This window comes from Rhinolophus sinicus, linkage group LG07 (assembly GCF_036562045.2).
Source record: "Rhinolophus sinicus isolate RSC01 linkage group LG07, ASM3656204v1, whole genome shotgun sequence".
In the NCBI taxonomy this organism is placed as follows: domain Eukaryota; kingdom Metazoa; phylum Chordata; class Mammalia; order Chiroptera; family Rhinolophidae; genus Rhinolophus; species Rhinolophus sinicus.
In genome coordinates, this window is record NC_133757.1 from 72,242,195 (window position 1) to 72,264,814 (window position 22,620).

At 53.8% G+C, this 22,620-nt stretch overlaps 2 protein-coding genes and 1 long non-coding RNA gene across 10 annotated transcripts; 2 read left to right on the top strand and 1 right to left on the bottom strand.

Annotated features, from left to right (window-relative positions):
- The first annotated feature begins 157 nt into the window (after nt 1-157).
- Nucleotides 158-7,038, top strand: LOC141572679 (uncharacterized). Its single transcript, XR_012498034.1, has 2 exons — nt 158-367; nt 6,878-7,038. It is a non-coding gene; the product is annotated as an uncharacterized LOC141572679 (long non-coding RNA).
- GPR108 (G protein-coupled receptor 108) lies at nt 5,036-11,670 on the bottom strand. 4 transcript variants are annotated; one of them, XM_019710798.2, is made up of 18 exons: nt 11,506-11,670; nt 10,684-10,803; nt 9,807-9,857; nt 9,516-9,598; nt 8,639-8,763; nt 8,460-8,521; nt 8,289-8,357; nt 8,088-8,192; nt 7,726-7,859; nt 7,546-7,621; nt 7,037-7,110; nt 6,830-6,947; nt 6,617-6,747; nt 6,473-6,516; nt 6,149-6,198; nt 5,847-5,930; nt 5,631-5,755; nt 5,036-5,492 (listed from the first exon to the last, which is right to left on the bottom strand). In XM_019710798.2, exons 1-18 carry the CDS (start codon nt 11,623-11,625, stop codon nt 5,420-5,422), a joined length of 1,644 nt encoding a protein of 547 aa, XP_019566357.2. In that variant the 5' UTR covers nt 11,626-11,670; the 3' UTR covers nt 5,036-5,419. The 4 variants fall into 4 exon arrangements, with proteins under 4 accessions (XP_019566357.2, XP_074193792.1, XP_074193791.1 ...); XM_074337691.1 differs by having other exon boundaries at nt 10,684-10,926; nt 11,506-11,629; XM_074337690.1 differs by lacking the exon at nt 11,506-11,670 and adding an exon at nt 11,114-11,310.
- A 1,208-nt stretch (nt 11,671-12,878) lies between these two features.
- TRIP10 (thyroid hormone receptor interactor 10) lies at nt 12,879-22,479 on the top strand. 5 transcript variants are annotated; one of them, XM_074337684.1, is made up of 15 exons: nt 12,879-13,044; nt 15,005-15,120; nt 15,210-15,266; nt 16,108-16,255; nt 16,332-16,394; nt 16,629-16,733; nt 16,820-16,948; nt 17,459-17,605; nt 17,702-17,896; nt 18,906-19,073; nt 19,337-19,446; nt 21,264-21,396; nt 21,603-21,754; nt 21,834-21,955; nt 22,052-22,479. In XM_074337684.1, the coding sequence occupies exons 1-15, from the start codon at nt 12,973-12,975 to the stop codon at nt 22,198-22,200; spliced, it is 1,866 nt and encodes a 621-aa protein (XP_074193785.1). In that variant the 5' UTR covers nt 12,879-12,972; the 3' UTR covers nt 22,201-22,479. The 5 variants fall into 5 exon arrangements, with proteins under 5 accessions (XP_074193785.1, XP_019566352.1, XP_074193786.1 ...); XM_074337685.1 differs by lacking the exon at nt 12,879-13,044 and adding an exon at nt 13,698-13,855; XM_019710793.2 differs by lacking the exon at nt 18,906-19,073 and having other exon boundaries at nt 12,884-13,044.
- Nucleotides 22,480-22,620: the final 141 nt, after the last annotated feature.

The window sequence follows — 22,620 nt, forward strand, 5'->3', positions numbered from 1 at the left end:
AAGGTCAGCTGGTGAAGAGGGAGCTTCCCTGTTACACCCACTTTGTAGTGGAGCGACACCAAGAACCAGAGAGCCTCCCACCAAACATATCTGGGCTTGGCCCCCAGTCAAGTTTTGTCCATGCATTTATTAACCAAGCCCTTCCGATAAGGCCATCTCTATGCTGGTAGCTAGAATCCCATTTCTAGAGTCTTCCATGATGGGGTAGGAAAGGGAGACAGAGTCCAGCACAGACACTCCTAGTCCTGTGGAATGTCTTCCCCGGTGAAAAAGAAGAACTCTGCTTCTTGGAAGGTCAGGGAAGGCTTCTTGGAGGAGGGGACCTTTGGGCTGGGCTTTGAAGTATGTATAGGAGTCCACTGTCCAGGTGAGCATGTTTTCTTGGGCCAAGGGAATCTTCAGCTCCCTTCACCTACTCTTGTTAGAATGCCTGAATGGCTGTGATGTTTTAAAAAGTCATCAGTGAGGAACGTCTCCATGGCTAGCTTTTGTATCTGTCTTACATCAAGATCCTCTTAGGGTATTATTATTATTAAAATCATATTTATTTTTTTATGTGCATAGATAATATATTCATATGGTTTAATATCTAAAAGGTACAAGTAGATATACAGGGAAAAGGTAATTTTCCTCCTGCACCTGTTGTGAGCCATGCAGGTCCTAGCCATGACCATATAACCAAATCTCATGTTTTTTTCCAGAGGTATCTTATGCACTTACGAACATTCACAAGCTGTAAAAACAAATATTAGCATGCTCCACATACTGTTCTTCCTGGTCTCCTTGAGGTACACCTTGCTTTTTGTTTTACATATATAAACAATATACCTTAGAGATTGTTGATTATCAGTGCACAGAAAACTTCCTTGTTCTTAAAAGGAACTGCCTCTTATTACTATATTATGTGAAAGTCACCAGCCTCCAACCTGATGGACAGACTTCCATGGTTACAAACCATGCTCTGGTCAGCCAGTTATCCTGAGCCTGTGTCAATTTCCAGCTCCGCACTTGTTATTTGTATCAAGCTCCTGAGAGCCACTCCGAGCCTCAGTTTCCCCATGTAAAATGGGGTTATCACAGCACCCACTTCACAGGTTGTTATTGTAAGGAAAGGCGATAACCTGGATCAAAGTCTATATTCAGTTAGTAATCTTGCTAGATAGCTCTGATTCCCCTCCATAATTGTATCAAATTACATACTCGGGGCTCTGCAGGAAACTGTCAATTTCCCCACTGCACCCACCCTTACTTGAGAGCATGTTGGCAAAGCTTTGAATTTTTGCCTCAGTGTCATTTTTTTAACTTGCATCTCTTTGATTCAAAGCAAGTTGGGCCTCTGGGGTAGGGGGTGTGTGAAGTCAGGCATAGTTGGTGGGGATGCTGATTTCTGGAAGGCTAGTTTCCAAAGCCCCGCTGATGGGGTTAACAGGGGACTCGCTCTGAGTTCCTGTAAACCACGCTCTTTTCCCGGCCTTGCCCATGCCCCGAGTGGGGGAGGTGTGAAGAAACAGAACAAACCTGGCCTCTGTCTGCTGTGATTGCGACACCCTTTCTTTGGAAGAGGAGGAGACAGAGGGCAAACACCTGCTTATTTTTCAGAATCAGGATTCAGCTTCTGAAACTGAGGTGGGGGTTCCTGCTAGGAGCCTCCAGCCTCCCAATACTTTCTATCTTCTTCCCCTGCCCCTCCCTCAGCCCCCACCCCATTTACTGGTTTCATTATATCCTTAAGCAGTCAGGCTCTGTGGTTTGACAAGCTTGAGAAGAAATTCCTGGACTGGTCGTTGTCTCCCTGCAAGGCTTGGTTCCTCTTTTCTCAGAACCTCAGTTGACCCATCGGAACAATAGGACTGATGATAGTCCATGATGTTTTGACAATTAAAGGAGCAGAGATTCCTCAAAGCCCCGGACCACAGGAGGGATGGAGGGGAAAGTGCAGCAAGGTGCCCACTGGGAGGGACAGAGGTTACAGGAGGAATTCTTCACGCCCCTTTCCTGGAGTATGTGCATTTGTGCCTGAAGTTTGGGAGGGGGATGGTGGGCAAGATAAGCCAGAAGGGAGGGGGGAGGGAAGGAGGCTTGTGGGGGGATTTCCAGTTCGCAGGCCCACCTGGCCCAGCCTTTGGGCATGGAGGGCAGGAGAGCGAGGCTGCCTACACTGAAACTAAGTGAGCCATCTGCAACGTACTTGTAGCAAGTACCTGTTATTTATCTGAAATTCAAATTGAACTGGCCGCTCTATATTTCGTGTGGCAACCCTAGCTGGGGTGTAAGGAGAGAAGAAGAGGAAGGAAGTGGGGATGACATCTGGGTGGGGGGCCTGAGTGCCCCTCCCCAACATCACCCCTGTCTGGGAGCAGTTATCCTCCTGCTGCACCCCCACTCTTTCCCCACAGACGCACTGCCAGGCTTGGGAAAAGCAAGAAACTCGGCTCCTTCCCAGCCCACCACTTCCAGGATAAGGTCCCTACTACATGTTGCTTTCTGAGAACTTCCCTCAGGACCCCCAGCCAGATACCGTAACCCCAACAAGCAGCTTGGGCTTCCCCTCACCCCCACTCATTACTCATTAACTCGTAGGTAACCTTGACCTGGTTGAATCAATCTATTTGCCCTCTGGCTCTTTCCCCCACCCCCTCATGCACACTCAGCAGAGAGGCTCCCATCCAGGGAGGATGCAGCAGGCAGAGGTTTTGATTCTAATTTTGACTTCTCCCGGCCTCAGTTCCTGATCTGTAGGTGCATTAGACATTCCTGGAACTTCCCTCCAAGTCTTAGGGTGTCAAGCCGGTAGCATCAGGCAAGCAGAAAGTTCAGCCTGGCACCCCACACATAGTGAGTGCTGGGTGTGCTTGAACTGTATTTTTATTTTTACTCACACCTGTTTCTTCTCCCTGTTGCCTGATTTTGGTGACAGCCCCACCAGGCCTCCCAGCCAGAGTACCCCCTTCCTCCTTCTCCCTCAGCCTCTGTGTCGAGCCCTTGCCAACTTCTGGACTCTCTCCCAGCCCATCTATTCATGGCATCCCTGCTTTAGACTCACCCCCTCCAGTTCATCTACTCCACTGCAACTGGGGTTTTCTAAAACATACCTTTGTATTTCTTCTACAAAGTTATGATGTGTAATTAATACATGAATACGTATGAACATCTTCATGAGGCTCAGATAGCAGAATCTTGTCTATTTCATGTATCTGAACTGGCCTAGTCCTCCTGCCATAGGTGCTATTTTTATCCCCATCTTACAGATGGAGACACTGAGGGATTCAGCCATTTGACTCAGATCCTCTAGCTGTAAGAGCTGGGAAATGAACCCAGGCAGCTGGACTTGAGTTCATGCTCCTAAACTGTGAGTTTCTGACTGCTACTGTAACAAATGACCACAGGGTGGCTTAAAACAGCACCTATTTATTATCTTACAGTTCTGGAGGGCAGAAGTCTGAAATCAAGGTGTTAGCAGGGCTGGTTCCTTCTGGAGGTTCCAGGGGGAAATTCTGTCCCATGCCGTTTCCAGCTTCTAGAAGCTGCCTGTGTTCCTTGGCTCGTGGCTCCTTCCTTCATGTTCAAAGTTTCCATCATTACATCTCATTCTCTCACCCTGACCCTCCTGCCTCCCTCTTAAAAGGACCCTTATAATGACATTGGGCCCACCTGGATGATCCAGAATAATCCTCTAGTCTAAGATCCTTTAAAAATCGTATCTACAAAGTGCCTTTTGTCATATGATGTAACATATTCACAGGTTCTGGGGAGTAGAACGTGAACATCTTTGGGGAGCCATGACCCTGCTACCCCAGCATGCACGTGGATAAAACATCGACCCTGTGTGGCCATTTCCTTCCCTGCTTTAAACTCTTCCTTGACGGCCATGGGCCCCAGCATGAAGTCCAAGTGTGTCTGCCTATCTTTAGGCTTCTGCCCCGTGTTCTCCACCTCCCACTGGCCCCAGCCAGGCCTGCAGTGAGACTTGCAAACTATTCTGAGCTTCTCCACCATTATCACATAACTTCCTCAGTCTGCAATGCCTTCCCACTTCCTTCTTTGTCTGATTGGGCTATTTATTCATCTAGGCCCCAGTTACTCTTGTTTCCGCCTGCAGGAAGCTTTGACCTCTGCCTGGCTCCCTACTCGTCCATGCCTGTGGACCCATTGACAAACGTTTCTCAAAGCTTCAAAAGGCGTTCAAGGTGCTCTAAAGGGTGAGGTGGGGAGTGGAGGGGACACAATGCATTTTGGGAGTCTTCCCACAGGTATGTGCACAGATGCATTTCTAACCTGGGGTCACTCAAGGTCAGGGCAGTCCATGAAAGGTCAGGCTGTGTTGCTGGGCACTGCGCTGAGCTAGACACTCAGTATCATACGTGATACTCAACGACTCCCATTTAACACGAGGAAATGGAGATTAAACCATTTATCCAGGGCCACACAGCAAATGGAGGGGGGCAAGGTGAGATGTAGTCACTGGCATTTTGAGTCCTGAGTTTTCTACCAACTCATTAGCTATGTGACGTTGGGGGAGTTACTTAGCCTCTCTGTGCCTCACAGGCTTTTTAATGAGTTAAGGTCCATGGAAGCCTTAGAATAGGGTGCAGCATGTACCAATGACAATGTGTTAGCTACTCTTACTTATACTTTAGCCTGAGGCACTTGTGGGTCTTTCAGTCAACACTTTTTCCTCACCTCCAGCCTTTGCACATGTTGTTTCGTCTGGGCCAGCATCCTTCCCTGACTCCCAGGCTGGGTCAGGGCCCAGTGATGGAACTGTCTGATGACATGTCTCTCTCCTGGTCCCCCTCCCAGTTTCCCCCCCACCAGGACTATGAGCCCCTTGAGTGTTGGGACTGGATGGGTCTTGGTCACTGCTCTGTCCTTAGTACCTGGCATAGGTCCCGCACACAGCAGTTACTCAATTAATAGTTATTGCTTGTGTAAAGCAATAGATACTGCAACACGCCCCCAAGTGAATACACGTTTCTAAACTGTAAACACAACCTCAGTGTTAGACCTTAACCCCCAGAAATGCAAGAAACCAAGGTAGCAAAACAGATTGGTCATTATTGTACAGATGCAAGTGTGTGTGGGGGGGTAGTCCCGGGTGGGGACAGGGATGCCCCATACTTGGGGGAAAGGGGACTGTAGGGACATGGGGCCTAGGGACCACTGGGGTGGTGAGACCACCAGGACCAGGGGATGCCTGTGTTGGGGCCCGCGGGTCACAGGCAGAGGGCTGAACAGCGGGGCTCAGAGGGACAGGAGAACAGGGCTTTGGGGACACGGCTCCCAGGGAGCTGGGTGCCTTATGCACACCGGCCCCCCTCTTGCCCACCCCCCACGCTCCGGGAGAGAAGCTGGAGTGAGGAATGTGTATGAGCAGAGGAGGACAAAGGAGCACGGTCAGTCCGTTGGAGACGGGCGATGATCACAACAGCTCCCGCCCACTGGCTGTTTTGTTGACTTTGGACAGGCCTTCCCGGAACCCAGAGTCAGTCATTCTAGAGGGAGACAGCAAGGACACAGGTACAGGAGCTGAGGGGTGCCAGGCCCTGCCCCCTGCCCCCACCCAATCCACCCTCAGAGCCTCTGGCCCAGCCCACTCCACCCGATCCCCGCCGCTCCGGCCCGGGGCTCACACTTGCTCCATCTGCACATCTTCCTCGTCCTCCTGAGGCAGCTGCAGGTACGGGTTGTCACCTGCAGGCTGGAACTTGTAGCCCGTGAGCACGAAGAAGGCGAGAGTGGAGCCTTCCACCAAGAGCTGGGGGTGAAGGGCCAGAGTGGGAGTGTCAGGCACACACCCTGTCCCCCCACCTCCATTGTCTGGCCCACCCTCCCTCCTCTGTGCTCACCTGGTATAGCCACTGCCACTGGAAGGGCACGGCCACCTGCAGCAGGATGGCGATGATCCGTGTGAAGTAGACGTAACAGATGACCTGCAGGGACACGGGTGGACATGGGGCCGAGGTGGGCATGGGGTGGTGAGGACACCAGGACCCCTGGAGATGCCTGGGTTGGAGCCCGCGGATCACAGGCAGAGGGATGAGCAGCGGGGCTCAGAGGGACAGCAGGAGGGGTTAGGGAGGGTGTGCCAAGGGGCCGTTTGTGCCCCTCTCCCATCAACACACGACATGAGTGAGAACGGGGTTCCTACCATGACATAGTAATGGCGAAACAGCTTCAGCTTGGCCAGGTTCACTGCCACTGAGGGGTAGGCACAGAGAGCAGGGGTTAGGGGAGGAGGCTGGGAGTAGGACCAAGGGGAGAGAAGTGGAGGCGGGCTGGGGACAGGGAGGACATTTGGGGGAAGTGTCCACCAGGCACTAAGTCTGGAGGGGAATCCAGGGGGTGGCAAATGGGTAGAAAAGCAGGAGGGGGAAGTCAGAAGGGAGGGAAGGGACATCCAGGGGTCAGCATGAAGGGCCTGGAGCCGGATGGGGGTTGGTTGTGCAGTGGGTTCCGGGGAGCAGGACCTCACCTTTCCCGTCGGTGCCAGATGCGTCCTGGAGATGCCGGATGGACCTGGGATGGAGGAGGGGACCCATGCAGCGGTCAGCACTGCCTCCGCCCAGGTCCGTGGGAGGTGGGGTCGGGGCCTGGGTGGGCAGGGCAGGGTCCTCACCAGACCACGGGGAAGAGGATGGCGCCGCAGCAGATAAGATCCACCAGGAAGAGGATCTCCTTCCAGATTCCGTAGTCGCTGGCGCCCTCCTCACGGGACTCAATGACGATGTAGGCCACGTTGGCCAGGACCTGCGGGGCGGGGCTGGGTAGGTGCACATGCCACACAAGCAGGCATGCCCCCCCCAGCCCCCACCTGGGGCCCAAGACGCACCTGCAGTGGGATCACAATCCCAAAGATGTTCTTCTCCTTGTCGGACAGGACGTACTTGACGAAGGCCCAGCCTGAGCCGATCAGAGCGATGGTGATGAAGAGGAGAGCACCCTTCAGCCTGGAGGGGAGAGCTGCTGTGGTGAGACAGGACGCCCGGCCCGCACCCTCCCGGCCCGCACCCACCACCTGCCCACAGACGTCACTCACAGGTGTGTGATGTAGTGCATGACAGCGAGCCCTTCGATGGGGTGGCCCTGGCTGTTGATGAAGTAGTAGTTGATCTGCAGTTCGATGGATGGATGGACAGTCAGACAGAGGGACGGTGGTTCCAAAGGGGGGGATGGTGGTGGCTTAGGACGGTGGATGGTCCCAAAGGGGGCCAGGAAGATGACTGAACTGACAGTTAAGACCAGGATGGCGAGTAGACTCAGAAATGGGCCATCACAGCCCAACAGATGGCTGGACTGAGGGATGGGCAGTCACAGCCACAACAATGGAGGAAAGGACATAGTTAGGTGATGAACAGTGAGATAATCGGTCAAGTGGACAGTCACAGCTGGACAGAAGGACAGGCAGACAGATGAAGTGGATGGATACATGGAACTGCCAAGCCCACGGTCTGCAGAGGTTTGGGGAATGGCCTGTTCGGGCTGCTTCCTGGACCTTGGGACCCAGAGGCCTCAGCCCCACCCCCTGCTCCCAGCCCAGGCTCTCACACTGTGGAAAAGGAGCGAGATGCTCTTGGTGAAAGCCAGGGCCGCCATGAGCCAGTGGATCTTGAACACGTTGTACCTGGCAGGGGATTAGGGACAGAAGGGGAAGTGGGGGCATCAGTCAGGGGCAGGGATGGGAGGGTGGTAGGGGAGGTGGGGGACCCCTAGGGGCAAGGGTATTACGTGTTCTTGCAGAGGACAGACACCCAGAAGACGCCAGCAGCCAGGAAGCAGGCGGACATGACCATGTAGAGCTTGAAAAGGGGAATTTCCGATGCTGACAGGAAGCCCTCAGGGTTTTTCTCCCGGATCATTACCTGGGGAGGGGGCAGTGGGGGGTGCACGCTAGCTCTGGACTTGTAGAGCCATAAGTGGGGTCTCCAGCTCTCCCCCTCTCTGAGCCTGAGGCTTCCCATCTCCCAAATGGGTACAGCAGCTTTCATTTCATGGCGTGGCCACTGGGAGAGGATGTGATCAAGTCAAACTGGTCAGGCTGCACCTGGTAGTTGGGGCCCCGCTGACGTGCTGCCCTCCCGTCTGCTCACTGTGATGTCGAATGGCTGCTCCTGTCCCCGCATCAGGTTGTAGCAGTTGTGGAAACTGAGGCTGTACTGGCCTTCCTCAGCCCTTGAGCCAATCACCACATGGAACTGAGTGATGGGGCAGACAGAGGGGAGAGGGGACCTCAGCTTGGGGGTCCCCCACTCTGGGGCAAGGGGAGACCGTGGGCGCTCACAGACACTCACGCTGAAGTTGTAGGAATTGTTGTGATGGCCCAGGCCCAACACCAGCTCCTCGTCCTTCCCAATGAGGCCCTGAGGGGACAGAGCACCTGCATTGAGCATCACGGGGCGGGGCCCCATTGGCCATGCCCTCCCCCCAAGGCCTTCCTCCCTCCTGCCTAGGCTTCCTCAAACCTGCTGGTCTCCTTGCGATACTGCAGGCTTTGACTTGGCCTCGACGAGCGCAGCGCTGGTCCCTAGAGGGGAGGAGTGGATGAGTTTAGAGATAGACAGAAGGACAACAGAAAGATGGGGGGACGTGCAGAGTAGCCCTGCCACCCACCCCTCCTTGCCCGCACGCCAGCCTGCCTCACCACTGTCCTTCTTGGGAGTGACCGAGTGCTCTGGCTTTGGGAGTCCTGGTTCGGATGGCATTTCAGGGAGGAGCCCAGGGGAGATAAATAGCTTCTTCTGCTCCCCATACTTTCGCACCTGGACCCTGGGATGAGGATGGGGGGTAGGGGGGAGGTGAGGCCAGGAGGCTAAAGACCTCAGTCAGGCATGCCACCTGTGCTGAGGGATTCAATGGCCCTTTGGGCCCTCTGGGTCTCCTGCCTGGGGGCTGGCACTGGGCTGAATCAGTGGTCACAAAGTTCCAGCATTTGACCACCCCCTATCAAGGTGGCTGTCACATCCATGCGCTACCTGCACCAGTGATTATTTGTCACTTTCTGTGACAGTGACTTGCTCATTCTATTGAAGTACCTTATTTAAAAAGGAGAACGTTGTATGTGTAGAGCGGCAACATCTCTGTATATACAGAGGTACCACTGGACTCTGGTGCCAGGCTGCTTGGGTCCAAATCCCAGTTCTTGGGCCTAAGTTTTCTCATCTTTAGAATGGGGATAACAGCATCAGGAATCAATGAGTTTACACCTGTAAAGCTCACAGGATGAGCTGCTTGCTGCATAGGAAGCATTCAGCAAGTAGGAATGATTGTTACGGATTTTCTCAACATCTCCGTGTCCAGATCGTCTATCCTGTGACTCCAACACTCCCTGGGCACCCTTCCCCTCTCTCCCTCCTGGCCAGAATCAGAAGGCTTGGAAGGGAAATTAAAAAGCAAGTGGCTTTCTTATTAAGGGCAGCAAAGTTCTTTTCAGCTGGCTTCTCATTCCACCTGATCAGCTTGTATTGGTATCACACCCAGGGAAATACAAATGATGGGCCTTTAGGGGAGCCCCAACTCACTGTAGATCCTTCGTGTTGATAAGGAAGAGAACCAGGGGGTTGCTACTGTTTTTCTGGAGAGGACAGTCGTTGGGGTCCTGGGTCTGCGGAGTAAGAGGGAGCCTTGGTTACCACCTCCGACCAACCCAGTTCCACCCTGCCTCCACTGCAGCCACCCTGCAAGGGAGCGTCTCTTCCTGCTCCTCTCTCCAGAAAAGAACAGCAGCTTTTGGGTTCCAGAAACAGAAGACAGCCCACCCCCACACCATCCTAGTCCCTCCTCACTCCCTCACCACCACCTTCTCCACTCACTGAGGAGGATCGAACACTGCCAGATCGAATCCGGGTCAGACTGAACCCCACCTGGCAAGCAGAAAGAAAAGGGGAGGATGTGAGGGACTCCAGCAGAGAAACCCCCCCACACACAGTCACCTCTTTCAGTAGTAATAGAACACAACCTCAAATTTACTGAACACCTACTATGTGCTAGATCTCACATTCACTCAGCAAGCCATCCTGCCCACACCTCCCAATCCTTTTCCTTTAACTCCTAAACAAACTGTGCCACTCAACTTGGATATCACTTGCTCAGGGAGACCTTGGCTGGTCCTCTGGACCTAGCCCATCCTGTTTTCCCCAATTAAAATGTTGACGTAAAAATAATAACAATAACAAAAATCAAATAAAATGTTGATGGTTTCCAGCCTTGGGCTTTGGAATCCAGCACACTTGGATTTGCATCCAGGCTCTGTAACTCTGAGCAAGCCACACACCTCTGGGCACGTGTAAACACCTATAAAATTGGCTTTACAGGTGTAACATTTTCATAGCATCCCTGAGAGGTGGCTACAAGGGGACAGACCCATGGAAATTGCTTTGCATGGTACCTGGTCCCCAGGGAGCATTCAATATATGCTAACTACTCATTTTGACTGCGGGAACTGGGGTTGTCTTGTTCATTGCTATGCCCTCTCCCCCATCCCAGCTCAGTGCGTAGCACATGTTGCATGATATTATTATTCCCATGTTCCAGATGAGTTAACTGAGGCTCAGAGAGGTCAAGGGACTTGCCAAAGATCATAGGAGTGAGAAGCACAGCTAGGATGTGAATTCAGAACTGGAGTGGGAGGGGGGCTCGGACATTTGTGCATCTTGTCTTCCTCTAGTAAATCCCTCAAAAGCCTCTCACCAGCGGGGTCTTCTCTTTCGTCTCCTGAAGACCCAGCCGCAGGAGGCTCAGGTCCACTTCCAGGGAGCCATTAGTGTAGAAGCCAAAGCTATTCAGCTGGATGTTTGGTCGCTTCTCCCCCTGCCGTAGACCAAGGAGGCAGAGGAAGTTCAGACTTCTTTCCACCAGCTCAGCTCTAGGGGGTCTGGCACCAGGCTCCCCCAAGGGCCTCAGCACCCTCCTGCACCCCTTTATTTAGGACAGCTACAAAAAAGGTGATAGGAGAGGCTGTGTCGCCAGACCAATGCCAGGCAGGGTCAGGGTGTCTCTGGGGCCTCTGGCCACTGTTCTGAGAGTCCAGAAAGAGATAGCCTGGGGCACCTGGAAGTCCCCTCACTGAGTAAGTACCACCCTGAGAGCTGAGTTATTCATCTTGGTGTCAGCTCCTCACCTCCCGGACAACTTTTAGATCCCAAAATGAGCCCCAAGGTCCCAATGAGTGCCCATAAGACCCCATTCTAGAACTCCTGGGGACTCCCCTGGGCAGCGCCCAAAGCGATCCCAAGAATTTAGAGGGTTAAGAGTTGGAACGGGTGTTCCACGAAGATGAAGCCCCGCCCCGGATAAGCGGGCCACGACCCTAGAAAGGCCGGCCAGGCAATTCCATCCGGAGGACAGAGGGGACTCATCGGACGAGACCACTCTGGGCCTGGAATAGGGGGCGCCGGACCGCTCCATCCCTCGTAAGGAAAAGGGGAAGTAGGACGAGACCACTCCAAGCCAGAGGCTCCTCCGGGACAAACCTGCGCCCTCCGCACCAAATCGCCACGCGGTGAGACTCACCGTCAGCACCAGCCGGTGGATGCGCCCACAGCAGCAGCCCAACAGCAACAGCAGAACTAGCTGCTGCCCCAACTCTGCGGGGCTCCCGCGGGCGAGCCCCCTCCTCTCGCTCACTGCCATCTCTGGAGCCACCGCCTCCCCTGACACCGCCTCTGACGCCCCCAGTACCGCCTACCGGTGAGCCAATCGCCGCATGGTGGGGGCCGACCTTTCGGCTTTTTCAGCCCAGCCAACCAATCAATGATTGTCTTCTCGCAAGCCCGCGCCTACATGACACCAAATGGACAGCACCGGCTCCGAATGGGAGTGCTGATATCCCCGCCTCCACCCTGACCAATCACTAGAAAGATTGTCCCGGATGTAATTTGATAAACAATCCATCTAACCAATTGTAATAGATCCGATATCCAGCACTTAAAGCGGAATGTCTCCAACCACTTTTAACCGGTCCAAGGACTACAGTACCCAGAATGCAGAGGGAACAGACAGCCCAGGAAGGCATTAAGTAAACGACATTTCCCAGGATCCCGAAGGACGGACTTCCCCTTTCTTACCCTGGGGATGTGGCTCCCAGCCAGAGCTCAGGCGTTTTGGTAAACACACGCATTTGCTGAGGCCTGTCCTGTTCTAATTTTCTTGATCAACCCGGAGGCCTAAACCTGACCCAGGCTAAATCTTGACCCTAGGATGCCCTATGACCCCAGGCTGAGTCCCGGCCTTAGTTAGGCAAAGCCTCCAATCCCAGAGTGAGGCAACTGTAGGCCCACCCGCAGATCCCAGGCTGGACTAGACTATGGACTGAACTCGGACCCCAGGTGAGGCCCCTCTGTGCAGCGTAGCCCCGACCCCAGCCTGAAGCCTAACGTACCCCACTGACCTTTGCCCTACACTGAGCCTTCATCTCTGGTTGGGCCTCCCACCTGGACTGAGCCCTGAACCCAGACGAGGCCTGACCCCTGGACTTTACTTTGAGTCCTAGACCCCCAACTGGGTTGCTGTCCCTTCTGCTAAGACACTGACCCATCTGGGATCCCATCCCAACTTCGGTCCCAACCTGGCATGAATTCCAATTCCAATCTGAGTTTGAGACTAGACTTGAGACCCTATTCCAGGCTGAGCTACTGAGTCCAGACCCCAGCCCTGAGCCCCTGACTCATCTTGTCCCCGAGACTGGAGCACAGCCCACTTTGCAACTTGAGGTTTTCTAGCTCAGAAGCCACCAGCAGGTGGGGCCAGGTCCCCCATAGAACCATCTGTCCCAGTGTGGGCTCCCTGGTATGTGTACCTGGAGTTTGGGAGCTCAGAGCCTAACTTTTTCCCCAGGCCCAGCCCCAGCAGGGCATCTGTCACCTCTGTAGCCACAGAGAAAGCACCAAAGGCAGGAAAGGATGAGGATGGGAGCTGTTGGGATCTCTCCCCTTTCATCCCAGTGCCTCAAAAGGATTAACAAGGTGTGAACAGACTTTTATGAGGGAGCTGAAAAGAATTCCAACCCCCAGGACCCGAGTGTTTGGAGGAAGGGGCAGTCGGAATCCCAGGGTCAGTACAGACAATTAATCCTGACAGAGCCTTGATGGATGCGACTGGAAAACGGGCACGTGGAAATGCGAACTGGACAAGAGCCAGGGAAAGGCCTGGGCCCAGCGCCCCAAGGACGGCCCGTCCTCAGTTTCCCGATGCAGACTTTGGGTGGGGGGGGCAGGATGCGGTGGGGGCGCTAATGGACCCGGCCTTGGCGGAGGTGCGTCCTGGGCAGGATCGAAGTCCTCCTATCCGCTCTGTGGCCGGAGGGACTAGATCATTAGTAGGACGAGCGTAGATGTCTGGAGCCGGGCCGGCCTGCAATAGTTGGGTGACCTCAGGTTCTCCCTGCGAAGGAGTTGGGGGAGGACCTCTTGGGTAGGGTTTTAGTGTCCTGACCCGTTAAGGCATCGTTGAAGGGAAAGAAGAAAGGATGAACAGTCCGGGGCGAGGCAGGGGTGGGGAGGATAAGAGGGGCCCGAGGATTTTTGAAATGAGTCGGGGTCCTTTAAGGGGTCTGTTCTGTGCGGTCGGGTGGCAACGTGCCTTTAGAGGCGGGGCGGGGCACCCGTTGGTCCCGCCTCCTTGTGCCCCGCCTTTAGGGAGTTGCTCTGGCTCCGCGCGGGCGGAGGGCGTGACCGAGTCCGAAGGGGCGTGACTGAGTCGGGAGTGGGCGGGGCCTTGGCGGGCGCGGGGCCGGGCGCGCCGCCTTAGGCTGAATCTCCCCGCGGCGGGTGGCGGGTGGCGGGCGACCCGGACCGGGCGCGGCGGCGGCGTCCTCGGTGGCGTCCTCGGCGGGAGCAGCATGGATTGGGGCACCGAGCTGTGGGTGAGTCCAATCTGCCTGGCTCCAAGTTCCTCCCTTACTGTGGTCCAGAAGCCCCCCATTGCCCCTGCAGTACCTTAACCAGGGCTCCACGCTATCCTTTCCACTGACCCCTGCAGTCCCCGCTCCGCCCTCTCTCGGAGTTTCCCGGGATGTCTCAGGACGCCCGGGTGCGGAGGGCGACCTTGTAGGTGTGGCGTAGGGAAACTGAGGCACGGGGTTTAGAGTGAGGAGGGCAGAAGAAGTCCTGGGACTAGGCCGGGGCGGCCGGGCGAGGTCACCTATTTTGAGCGCCTTGGCTGGGCTGGCGGCTTATCTTACGGCCCCTGGGTCCCTGCCCGCCGCCCGCCTGTCCGGCTGGTGGGGGGGAGGGGACCCTCTGGCCACTTTCAACCCCACGTGAGACCTAGAAGTCCTGATCGCCTTTTCTGTCGCCTCCAATCAACACCTAGGGGCTTGGGACGCTTTAGTGGGGGAGGGGGCGTGAGGCTGGGCCTCCTCCCTCAGCCCTTTCCAGGTACTGGGAGGGGCATCCTCTAACCTCAGCTCTGGAAGCCCCAGGAATTTCCCCCATCCTTGCTGGGACCTCCGACCCCTCCTTTTTCTGGGGACGGTGGCACCTCTGGTTCCTGGTGTAGCTGGGTAACTAGATCGTCCCCCTCCTCAGCTCTGGGATTTCTTTTGGCTGTGCAGTGGAGTCAGTGGGGGAAACTGAGACACCCAGCGGGGTACCGGGGGAAGCATGGCGCCCCGGGGAACTTTGTGCCTGTCCCCTGGCCATTCTGGGCCCCCCCAAGCTACAGGGAACCCTGACCCTGTAGCCCTGACTCACGCCGGGCCGGCCGGATTTTCCGGAATGTGGGGGGGATTAGGGGAGTTGGAGCAAGGGGAGTGGCCCTGCCCGGTTCCACACCCCTCTTGGCGGTCCAGAGAGAGGGACCCTGTCGTCCGGCTGGGGCCCCGCCCCTATTCCCTGGCCCTTCCCTGGAAGGGGAGGGGGTTACCGCGGGTTTCCTGCCTTTGCCCGCGCCGCGCCGGGGTGGGGCCGGGAAATCACTCCTTGGAGCTCAGAGCCTTGAGGCTCCCAGGTTGTCTGGTCGGTGGGCTGTGGAGTCCCAAGATCTTGACCCCAGTCCCCCCACTCCCCGCCAGGATCAATTTGACGTCATTGAGCGGCACACGCAGTGGGGGCTGGACCTGTTGGACAGATATGTTAAGTTCGTGAAAGAGCGGACCGAGGTGGAGCAGGCTTATGCGAAGCAGCTGCGGTGAGAACCCTAGGGTGGACGAGTTCTGGGGCTAGGGGCTACGGTTAGGGGACTGGGACCTCAGCTCTCCTGACTCTCTCTCCTCTTAGGAGCCTGGTGAAAAAATATCTGCCCAAGAGACCTGCCAAAGATGACCCTGAATCCAAGTAAGGATGGAGAGGGGGTGCAAGGTTAGATCTGAGGGGCAAAGGGTATTGGTCCCACTTCCTTTCCCTCAGCTGGGTCATTCAATCAGGTCCCTCTCCTCTCACCTTAATTCCCAGCTAGAGGTAAGAGCATAGGTGCAGGCTCCAGAGTACCAGGTTGAAATCCTAAATCCACTACTTTCTAGTTGAACTGCATTGGACAATTGACTCAAGTTCTCTGCCTCCATTCCCCCCCCCCCCCACCTATTAAATAGGGGAGGCTCCAGCAGATACTAAATGAGTGACTGGACAAGTGACTTACGTTTATGCTTCTGTTTTCTTCATATGTGAAATGGGCATGATGACGATGATCTTATAAAGCTCATGTGAAGACTAACTTGAGATAATGCGTTAAAACAGTGCTCAGCCCATAGTAAGTAGAAGCATTACAATTTATTCCAGTCTCCTGTTCCAGAATCCAAGAAGTTCTAGAAATCAAAAGTTTTTCTGGTAACTTATTTGGAGGCAACCTCTGACCTGAACTGACTTGATGATGTTGATCACGTTAATTAAGGGCTTGCTTTTTATCCCACTTAGTGTTAGTGTTGGGTTACATGATGTTGCCCCTCACCCCACTGGGGTGATACACAAAGGATATCTCATTTCTAGAACCTGAAAAATTCTGAGTTCCGGAATGCATCCCACTCAAAGGTTAGGGATAACGGATATGGGCCAGAATTTGTCATTGCTTCCAGGGTAAATGTCTTGGAGCTTACCCTTTCTCATGTGTAGATGGGTCCTGGGGTATCTGGCTCCTGGGGGCCTGACCCCTGGCTCCCTGCCCTCTCCCACCCCTCCCCAGGTTCAGCCAGCAGCAGTCCTTTCTACAGATTCTCCAGGAAGTAAATGACTTTGCGGGCCAGCGGGAGCTCGTGGCCGAGAACCTCAGCCTCCGTGTGTGTCTCGAGCTGGCCAAGTACTCACAGGAGATGAAACAGGAGAGAAAGATGGTGAGTGGTCCCTGCCCTGGGTCTTCCCAAGGGCCCTTGTATAAACTGGTAGAGCCTATCGCTCCTCTTTCCACAGCACTTCCAAGAAGGCCGTCGAGCCCAGCAGCAGCTAGAAAGTGGCTTCAAACAGCTGGAGAATGTGAGTTTGTGGGAGTGGAAGGTGGCTCTGGTCCCAGGGAGCAGAGTGAGGGTTGCTGAGCCACAGAGCTGCCCACTTTGTCTGGCCCGGGCCCCCCGCCTCCTTGCATTTCTAGCATGCCCATTGCCCCCCATTTGCTGGGTAACTTTTCACCAGTCCCTGAAATCTTGGCTTCCTCTACCTTCTGACATCAGGGATGGTTGCTCCTTCATCCTGGTTCTGTCTCCCACCCAGAGTAAGCGTAAATTTGAGCGGGACTGCCGGGAGGCCGAGAAGGCGGCCCAGACCGCGGAGCGGCTAGACCAGGATATCAACGCCACCAAGGCCGACGTGGAGAAGGTGCTGTGGGATCTGGGACAGCCTTGGGGGGTCAGGGTGGGGTGGAGCCAGAACTTGTCACTGACCCCCTCATTGATATTCCTCAGGCCAAGCAACAAGCCCACCTTCGGAGTCATATGGCAGAAGAAAGCAAAAATGAGTATGCAGCCCAACTACAGCGTTTCAACAGAGACCAGGCACACTTCTATTTTTCCCAGATGCCCCAGATATTTGATGTGAGTCCTCCTAGCCCCAGCCCCACCTTCCCGAAAACCCCCTAAAGTTAACCATCTTTTACACATTTGTCAAAACCCCAGCTGTAATGTCCCAATCTCTAAATTGAAAGGGAATTAGAAACAAAGTGTAACAATGAGCTCTGCCTTTACTCAAGCTGTCCCTTATGCCAGGAGTGTCTTTCTTTCCTTTGATTCTCCTATTCATTCTTCTAAGCCCCAGCTCGAAGAACCCCTTTGAAAGGTCTTGAATTTCCCCTCTTTGTTTCAGCCTCATCCTCTGCTCTCTGTCTTAACCCTGGAATTGGCACTATTGATGCTGGGTCTGCTTCTTATTCAAAGCCTTGTCTCCATTGTCACCTCTTTTGAGAAGCCTTGCTTGACTTCTGGGTGGGGGGTTCCTTAAAGTCCCCTCTGAAATCTCCCTGGCCCCATATCTGTCCCTTGACAACCTTGGGCCGGAAGTCTTTGTGCTCCAGCTTCTCCATTTGCACCCCACCCCTGTCCCTGTAGAAGCTGCAGGACATGGATGAGCGCCGGGCCACCCACCTGGGGGCCGGGTATGGGCTGCTGTCAGAGGCCGAGCTGCAGGTGGTGCCCATCATTGCCAAGTGTTTGGAGGGCATGAAGGTGGCTGCGGCTGCCGTGGACGCCAAGAATGTGGGTGCCTTGTCCTGGGCCAGTGGGCTGTGGGATGGTGGGCGGACCCAGAGACTAAGCACCTAGTGTTGTCCCTGACTGCCCTCCCCCCTCCAGGACTCCCAGGTCCTAATTGAGCTGCACAAGTCAGGCTTTGCCCGCCCGAGTGATGTGGAATTCGAAGACTTTAGCCAGCCCATGAACCGTGCGCCCTCGGATAGCAGCCTGGGCACCCCCTCAGAGGGGCGGCCCGAGCTTAGAGGCCCGGCCCGCAGCCGTGCCAAGCGCTGGCCCTTCGGCAAGAAGAACAAGGTGGGGGCCAGGGCTCTTGGGGAGGGGGTGTGAGTGAGTGGGGACAGAGGGGGGAGTCCCCCACTGAGTCAGCCCCAGCCGCCAGAACGCTGAGTCCCGGGCAGGAATTTTCCTCTTGGCTGCCAGCCCAGGCTGGAGGGAAGGAAGGCAGCCGGGCGATTGGCCTGGGAGTCCCCCGAGGCTGACGGGGGTGTCAGGAGGGGGGCCTGTGGAGTCTGTCTGGCTTCTCAGGATGCTGGGAGAAGATTTGCTTATAGGATTCAGGGCTGGGTGAGGGTTCAGATGCCGGCCCTGGGGACTCCCTCTGGGTTTCTCCATCCCACCAATGGGGCTCTGGCCCCCGACCTTCATGCTGTTACTTATTTATTTATTTATTTATTTTGGCTTTCAATGTCAAGCATATACCTAGACACCCCTGGTTTATACCTTCAGCAACTGCATCCTCCCTAATTTATACCTTTGACCCTTGATACCCCTCTTCAATTTATACATGGTGCCCCTGTCCCAGCTGAAACCCCACCTGTAACCCTCTGATATTTCATGCCTTTGACCCTTCTCTCTGCTTATCCTTGACTTCTGTGGCCCCATACCTGTATGAGACCTTGACTTCTGCATGCATCTCCCTCCACATTCTAGTCTGTGAGCCCAGAAAGCTAGCGTGGGGGTGACAGAAATATGGGCTTCCCTGTGCCCCCAGGCCCTATTCTGGGTACTAGACATGGGATGCAGGGGAAGTTTGAGATCTTGGGGAGGTAGAGGTCTGGCCTTCTGGCTCACAGTCTAATGCCCTCCCTGCCACCTCCCGGATTTTTATGTTGCTCTTTGCATGCATTTTCTGTGTGTGATTGTGCATCTTGAGTTGTGGTTTTCTTACCGTTTTTTTTTTTCTTTTCTCCATTTTGTTTTTTCCTTTTTTCCTTTATTGCGTCCCTCCGTCCGTCCATCCATCCTCGTTCTCTATATTCTCCCACCCCTCCTGACCCACCCCCTCCACGGCCCCCGCCGGTAGCTGCGTCCCCCACCCCTTTCCCCCCTGGGGGGCCCCCTGCCCTCGGCATTGCCTAATGGACCCCCATCCCCCCGCTCCGGCCTCGACCCCTTGGCCATACTGAGTGAGATCAGTAAGTCAGTCAAACCGCGGCTAGCATCCTTCCGCAGCCTTCGAGGCAGCCGTGGGGTAAGTGAGGCCTCTGGGGGAGGAGTAGGGGATGCTCCAGCCCGCCCAGCGGCCGGGTGGCGGGACCCTGGGCTCGCTTCCTGCCGCTGGCTGGGTCCCCTCCTCCCATTGTGCGACCCGGACCTGCTTTGCTCTGTGCATGGCCTTGCCCCCCAAGAACCTTGGGCGGGGAGGAAGGTGGACTTGGTGTATCTTAGGAGTGTCTCAGAGCTTGGAAACTCAGACTCCAGGATCCCGAACTCAGTCCTCTTCCCACCTTGCAGACAGTGGTGACGGAGGATTTCAGCCACTTGCCCCCAGAGCAGCAGAGAAAGCGGCTTCAACAGCAGCTAGAGGACCGTAATCGTGAACTACAGAAGGAGGTTGACCAGAGGTAAGGTGAGGGAGGCAGGCAAATAAGAAAATAAAATAATAAAGAATTACAGATGCTCCTCAATTTACGGTGGGGTTATGTCTCAATAAATCCACTTTAAGTTGAAAATACTGTAAATCAAAATGCATTGAATGCTACACTGTAGAGTATCGGTTGTTTACCCTCTTGATGGTACTTGGCAGCATTGCAAGAGAGTATCATACTGCATGTTGCTAGCCCTAAAACAGATCAGAATTCAAAATTTAAAATGTGGTTTCTACTGAATGCATATCACTTTTGCAGCATCACAAAGCTGAAAAATCGTAAGTCGAACCTCGTAAGTTAGGGACCATCTATACATTGAAATGGTACTCGAACATCTCCCAACAAACTCTAGGCCCCAGTGGTTTTATAGGTGCTTCCTGCCCCACTGATAAGAAACAGTTCTCATCTTATACAAGTCATTCCAGCAAATAGAAAAAGAGTGAAAGCTGCCACCTCATTTCAGATGTGGAATCTGGTGGAAACTCAATTACAAAATCAGTTAGCAAGAAGGTAGAAAATAAAATTATGGGCTCATTTTACTTCACTTGTGACCTTAGGTGCAAAATCCTAGCCAAGCAAATCCAATGGTGGATTTTAAAACTAATAGATTACGTGGTGGTGATGGTTGCACAACAATGTGAATGTACTTTATACCATGGCACTGTACATTTAAAAATGGTTCAAATGGGAGATTTTGTTACGTATATTTTAGTGTAATAAAAAAAAAAAAATTAAAGACAAAAGAAAAAGTCATGAGCAGTTGGGTGTTATCCCAGTAATGCAAAGATGGTTCAACATCAAAAAAATCTATCAGTCTCATTCACCACATTAATTGGCTAAAAGGAAAAAAAACAACATAAGGTTATCTATTTACTAACTCAAACACTTAAAATATTAACAATAAAAAATCTGCCAGATTAAAAAAAGAAAATCTTTACTCACTCTTTCCAAGCAACAAGATCCTCTTCCCAGTTCTCTTACATAATAGGAATGACGTTTGCGACTTGCCAACAGGCAGCCAAATTATTTGCCGTTTGCATAGAACCTCTTGTACAAAATGCCTTTTATTAGTATAAAATTCCATTTGGAACTCTGTAGTTCCTGAGTTTTTATGGTGTAGGCGTTAAGGGGTGCGTGCTATGGGGGTAAGACAAACTGACCTTCCATTCTAGATGTTTTGCCTCTTTGTGCCTCAGTTTCCACATCTCTAACATGGGTCATGTTAGGACTGGAAAGGAGTTGAACCCAGATTTGACATATTCCAGAAATCTATGCTTATAGCGATTACTGCTTGTATCTATAGTCGTGGAGGAAATAGGGACCAGGGAATAATGATAACGATAGCACAGTGTTTATAGAGTGCTTACCATATGCCCGGCACTATCCCAAACCCTTTACATGGATTCGCTGGAGTTCCTAAGTTTTCCTGAGACACTGAGCAGAGGCAGGATCCTGACTCTCTTGTTCAGTGCTATATTCCTGATACCTAGAACAGTGCCTGCTATGCAATCGGTAGTCGGTGTGTATCTGAATAAATAAAGGCACAATAACTCACATGAGGTATATGTATCATTATCCCCATTTTCAAGGATAGCATACTGAGACAGGTTCAGTAACAACCCAAACTGACACAACTAGGAAATGCTCAGACTGGGATTCGAACCCAGGTAGTGAAGCACTAGTATTTGAGCTTTAACTGTCTTATCTGGCTACTTGCTCCTTGAAGCAAAGCCCATATTTTTTGCATGTTAAGTCACACGGGGCTATTCTTTCTCATCTCTGTCTGGTCCTAGGGAAGCCCTGAAGAAAATGAAGGATGTATATGAAAAGACACCCCAGATGGGGGACCCCGCCAGCTTGGAGCCACGGATCACAGAAACCCTGAACAACATTGAACGGCTGAAATTGGAAGTACAGAAGTATGAGGTCAGGGAAGACCCTGGGGAGGGGTGGGGGCCAGCTGGCCTGGCTGAGTCACTGCCTGGGGGACAGGGAGGTGTTGGGGGGGGCGCTCCAGCTGTTTCTCATCACAGCTTTGGGTGTGCATGGGTGATCTCAGGAAACATGCGAGCCCAGAGTGGCCTGACCCCAGAGCCCCACCCTGGAACTAACCGTGTGGTCCCTCCTCTCAGGCTTGGCTGGTAGAAGCTGAGAGCCGGGTCCTGAGCAACCGGGGAGACAGCCTGAGCCGGCATGCCCGGCCTCCAGAACCCCCAGCCAGCGCCCCACCGGACAGCAGCAGCAGCAGCAACAGCAACAGCGGATCACAGGACAACAAAGAGAGGTGAGCGGGGTAGCCAGAGTGGCTCTGCCCCCTGGGACGTGGGAGGCCTGTCTTCATCGGCTTTGCTCTCCCCAACCAGCTCTGAAGAGCCCCCCTCGGAAGAAGGCCAGGACACCCCCATCTACACAGAGTTCGATGAGGATTTTGAGGAAGAGCCTGCATCGCCTATAGGTCACTGTGTGGCCATCTACCACTTTGAAGGTATCAGTTGCTTGGGCAGGGGTGGAGGGGTGTCTGGCTAGGTTCTGTTTAAATTCGCCTAAAGCAGACCTGAACCCATCGCCACCCTCATGACAGGGTCCAGCGAGGGCACCATCTCCATGGCTGAGGGTGAAGACTTGAGTCTCATGGAAGAGGACAAAGGCGACGGCTGGACTCGGGTCAGGCGGAAACAGGGAGGTGAAGGCTACGTGCCCACCTCCTACCTCCGAGTCACACTCAACTGAACCCTGCCGGAGGCGGGAAGAGGGGGTGCTGTCAGCTGCTGCTTCTGGGCCACAGGGGGCCCCAGGACCTGTGCACTTTATTTCTGCCCCCGTGGCTTCAGCTGAAACCTGTGTAACCTGCTGCCCCCACCCCACACTCCTCACCCCAAATGGACCCGCTGTGCCTTTCACCATTGATGTACATACTCATGTTTCAGATCTTTTCTTCCTGCCACTTGGCTAGGGCCATTTTTGTTTTATATATATATATATATATATATATAAAATCATGTAAAGTTCTTGAAGTCCATGCTTTATTAGGAGATTTAGATACTGGGGCTGGATATTGAAACACCACTGCCACCCTCCTTACAGGCCACACAGGGAAGGTGAGGGGAGGAAGGGGAGGTGAACTTGGACACACCCTGTCCCTCCATAAGA

Excerpts from the sequence above, each read along its gene's own strand:
- GPR108 (XM_019710798.2), bottom strand. The coding sequence starts at position 11,625 with ATGGCAGTGAGCGAGAGGAGGGGGCTCGCCCGCGGGAGCCCCGCAGAG. Across the intron at positions 9,858-10,683 it reads CGAAAGAGAAGACCCCGCTG|GTGGGGTTCAGTCTGACCCG; the intron begins GTGAGAGGCTTT and ends TCTGCTTGCCAG. Across the intron at positions 7,860-8,087 it reads AGCAGCCATTCGACATCACA|GTAATGATCCGGGAGAAAAA; the intron begins GTGAGCAGACGG and ends CCCCCTCCCCAG.
- TRIP10 (XM_074337684.1), top strand. The coding sequence starts at position 12,973 with ATGAGGGAGCTGAAAAGAATTCCAACCCCCAGGACCCGAGTGTTTGGA. Across the intron at positions 16,256-16,331 it reads TGAAACAGGAGAGAAAGATG|CACTTCCAAGAAGGCCGTCG; the intron begins GTGAGTGGTCCC and ends CTCTTTCCACAG. Across the intron at positions 21,397-21,602 it reads TGGAAGTACAGAAGTATGAG|GCTTGGCTGGTAGAAGCTGA; the intron begins GTCAGGGAAGAC and ends CCCTCCTCTCAG.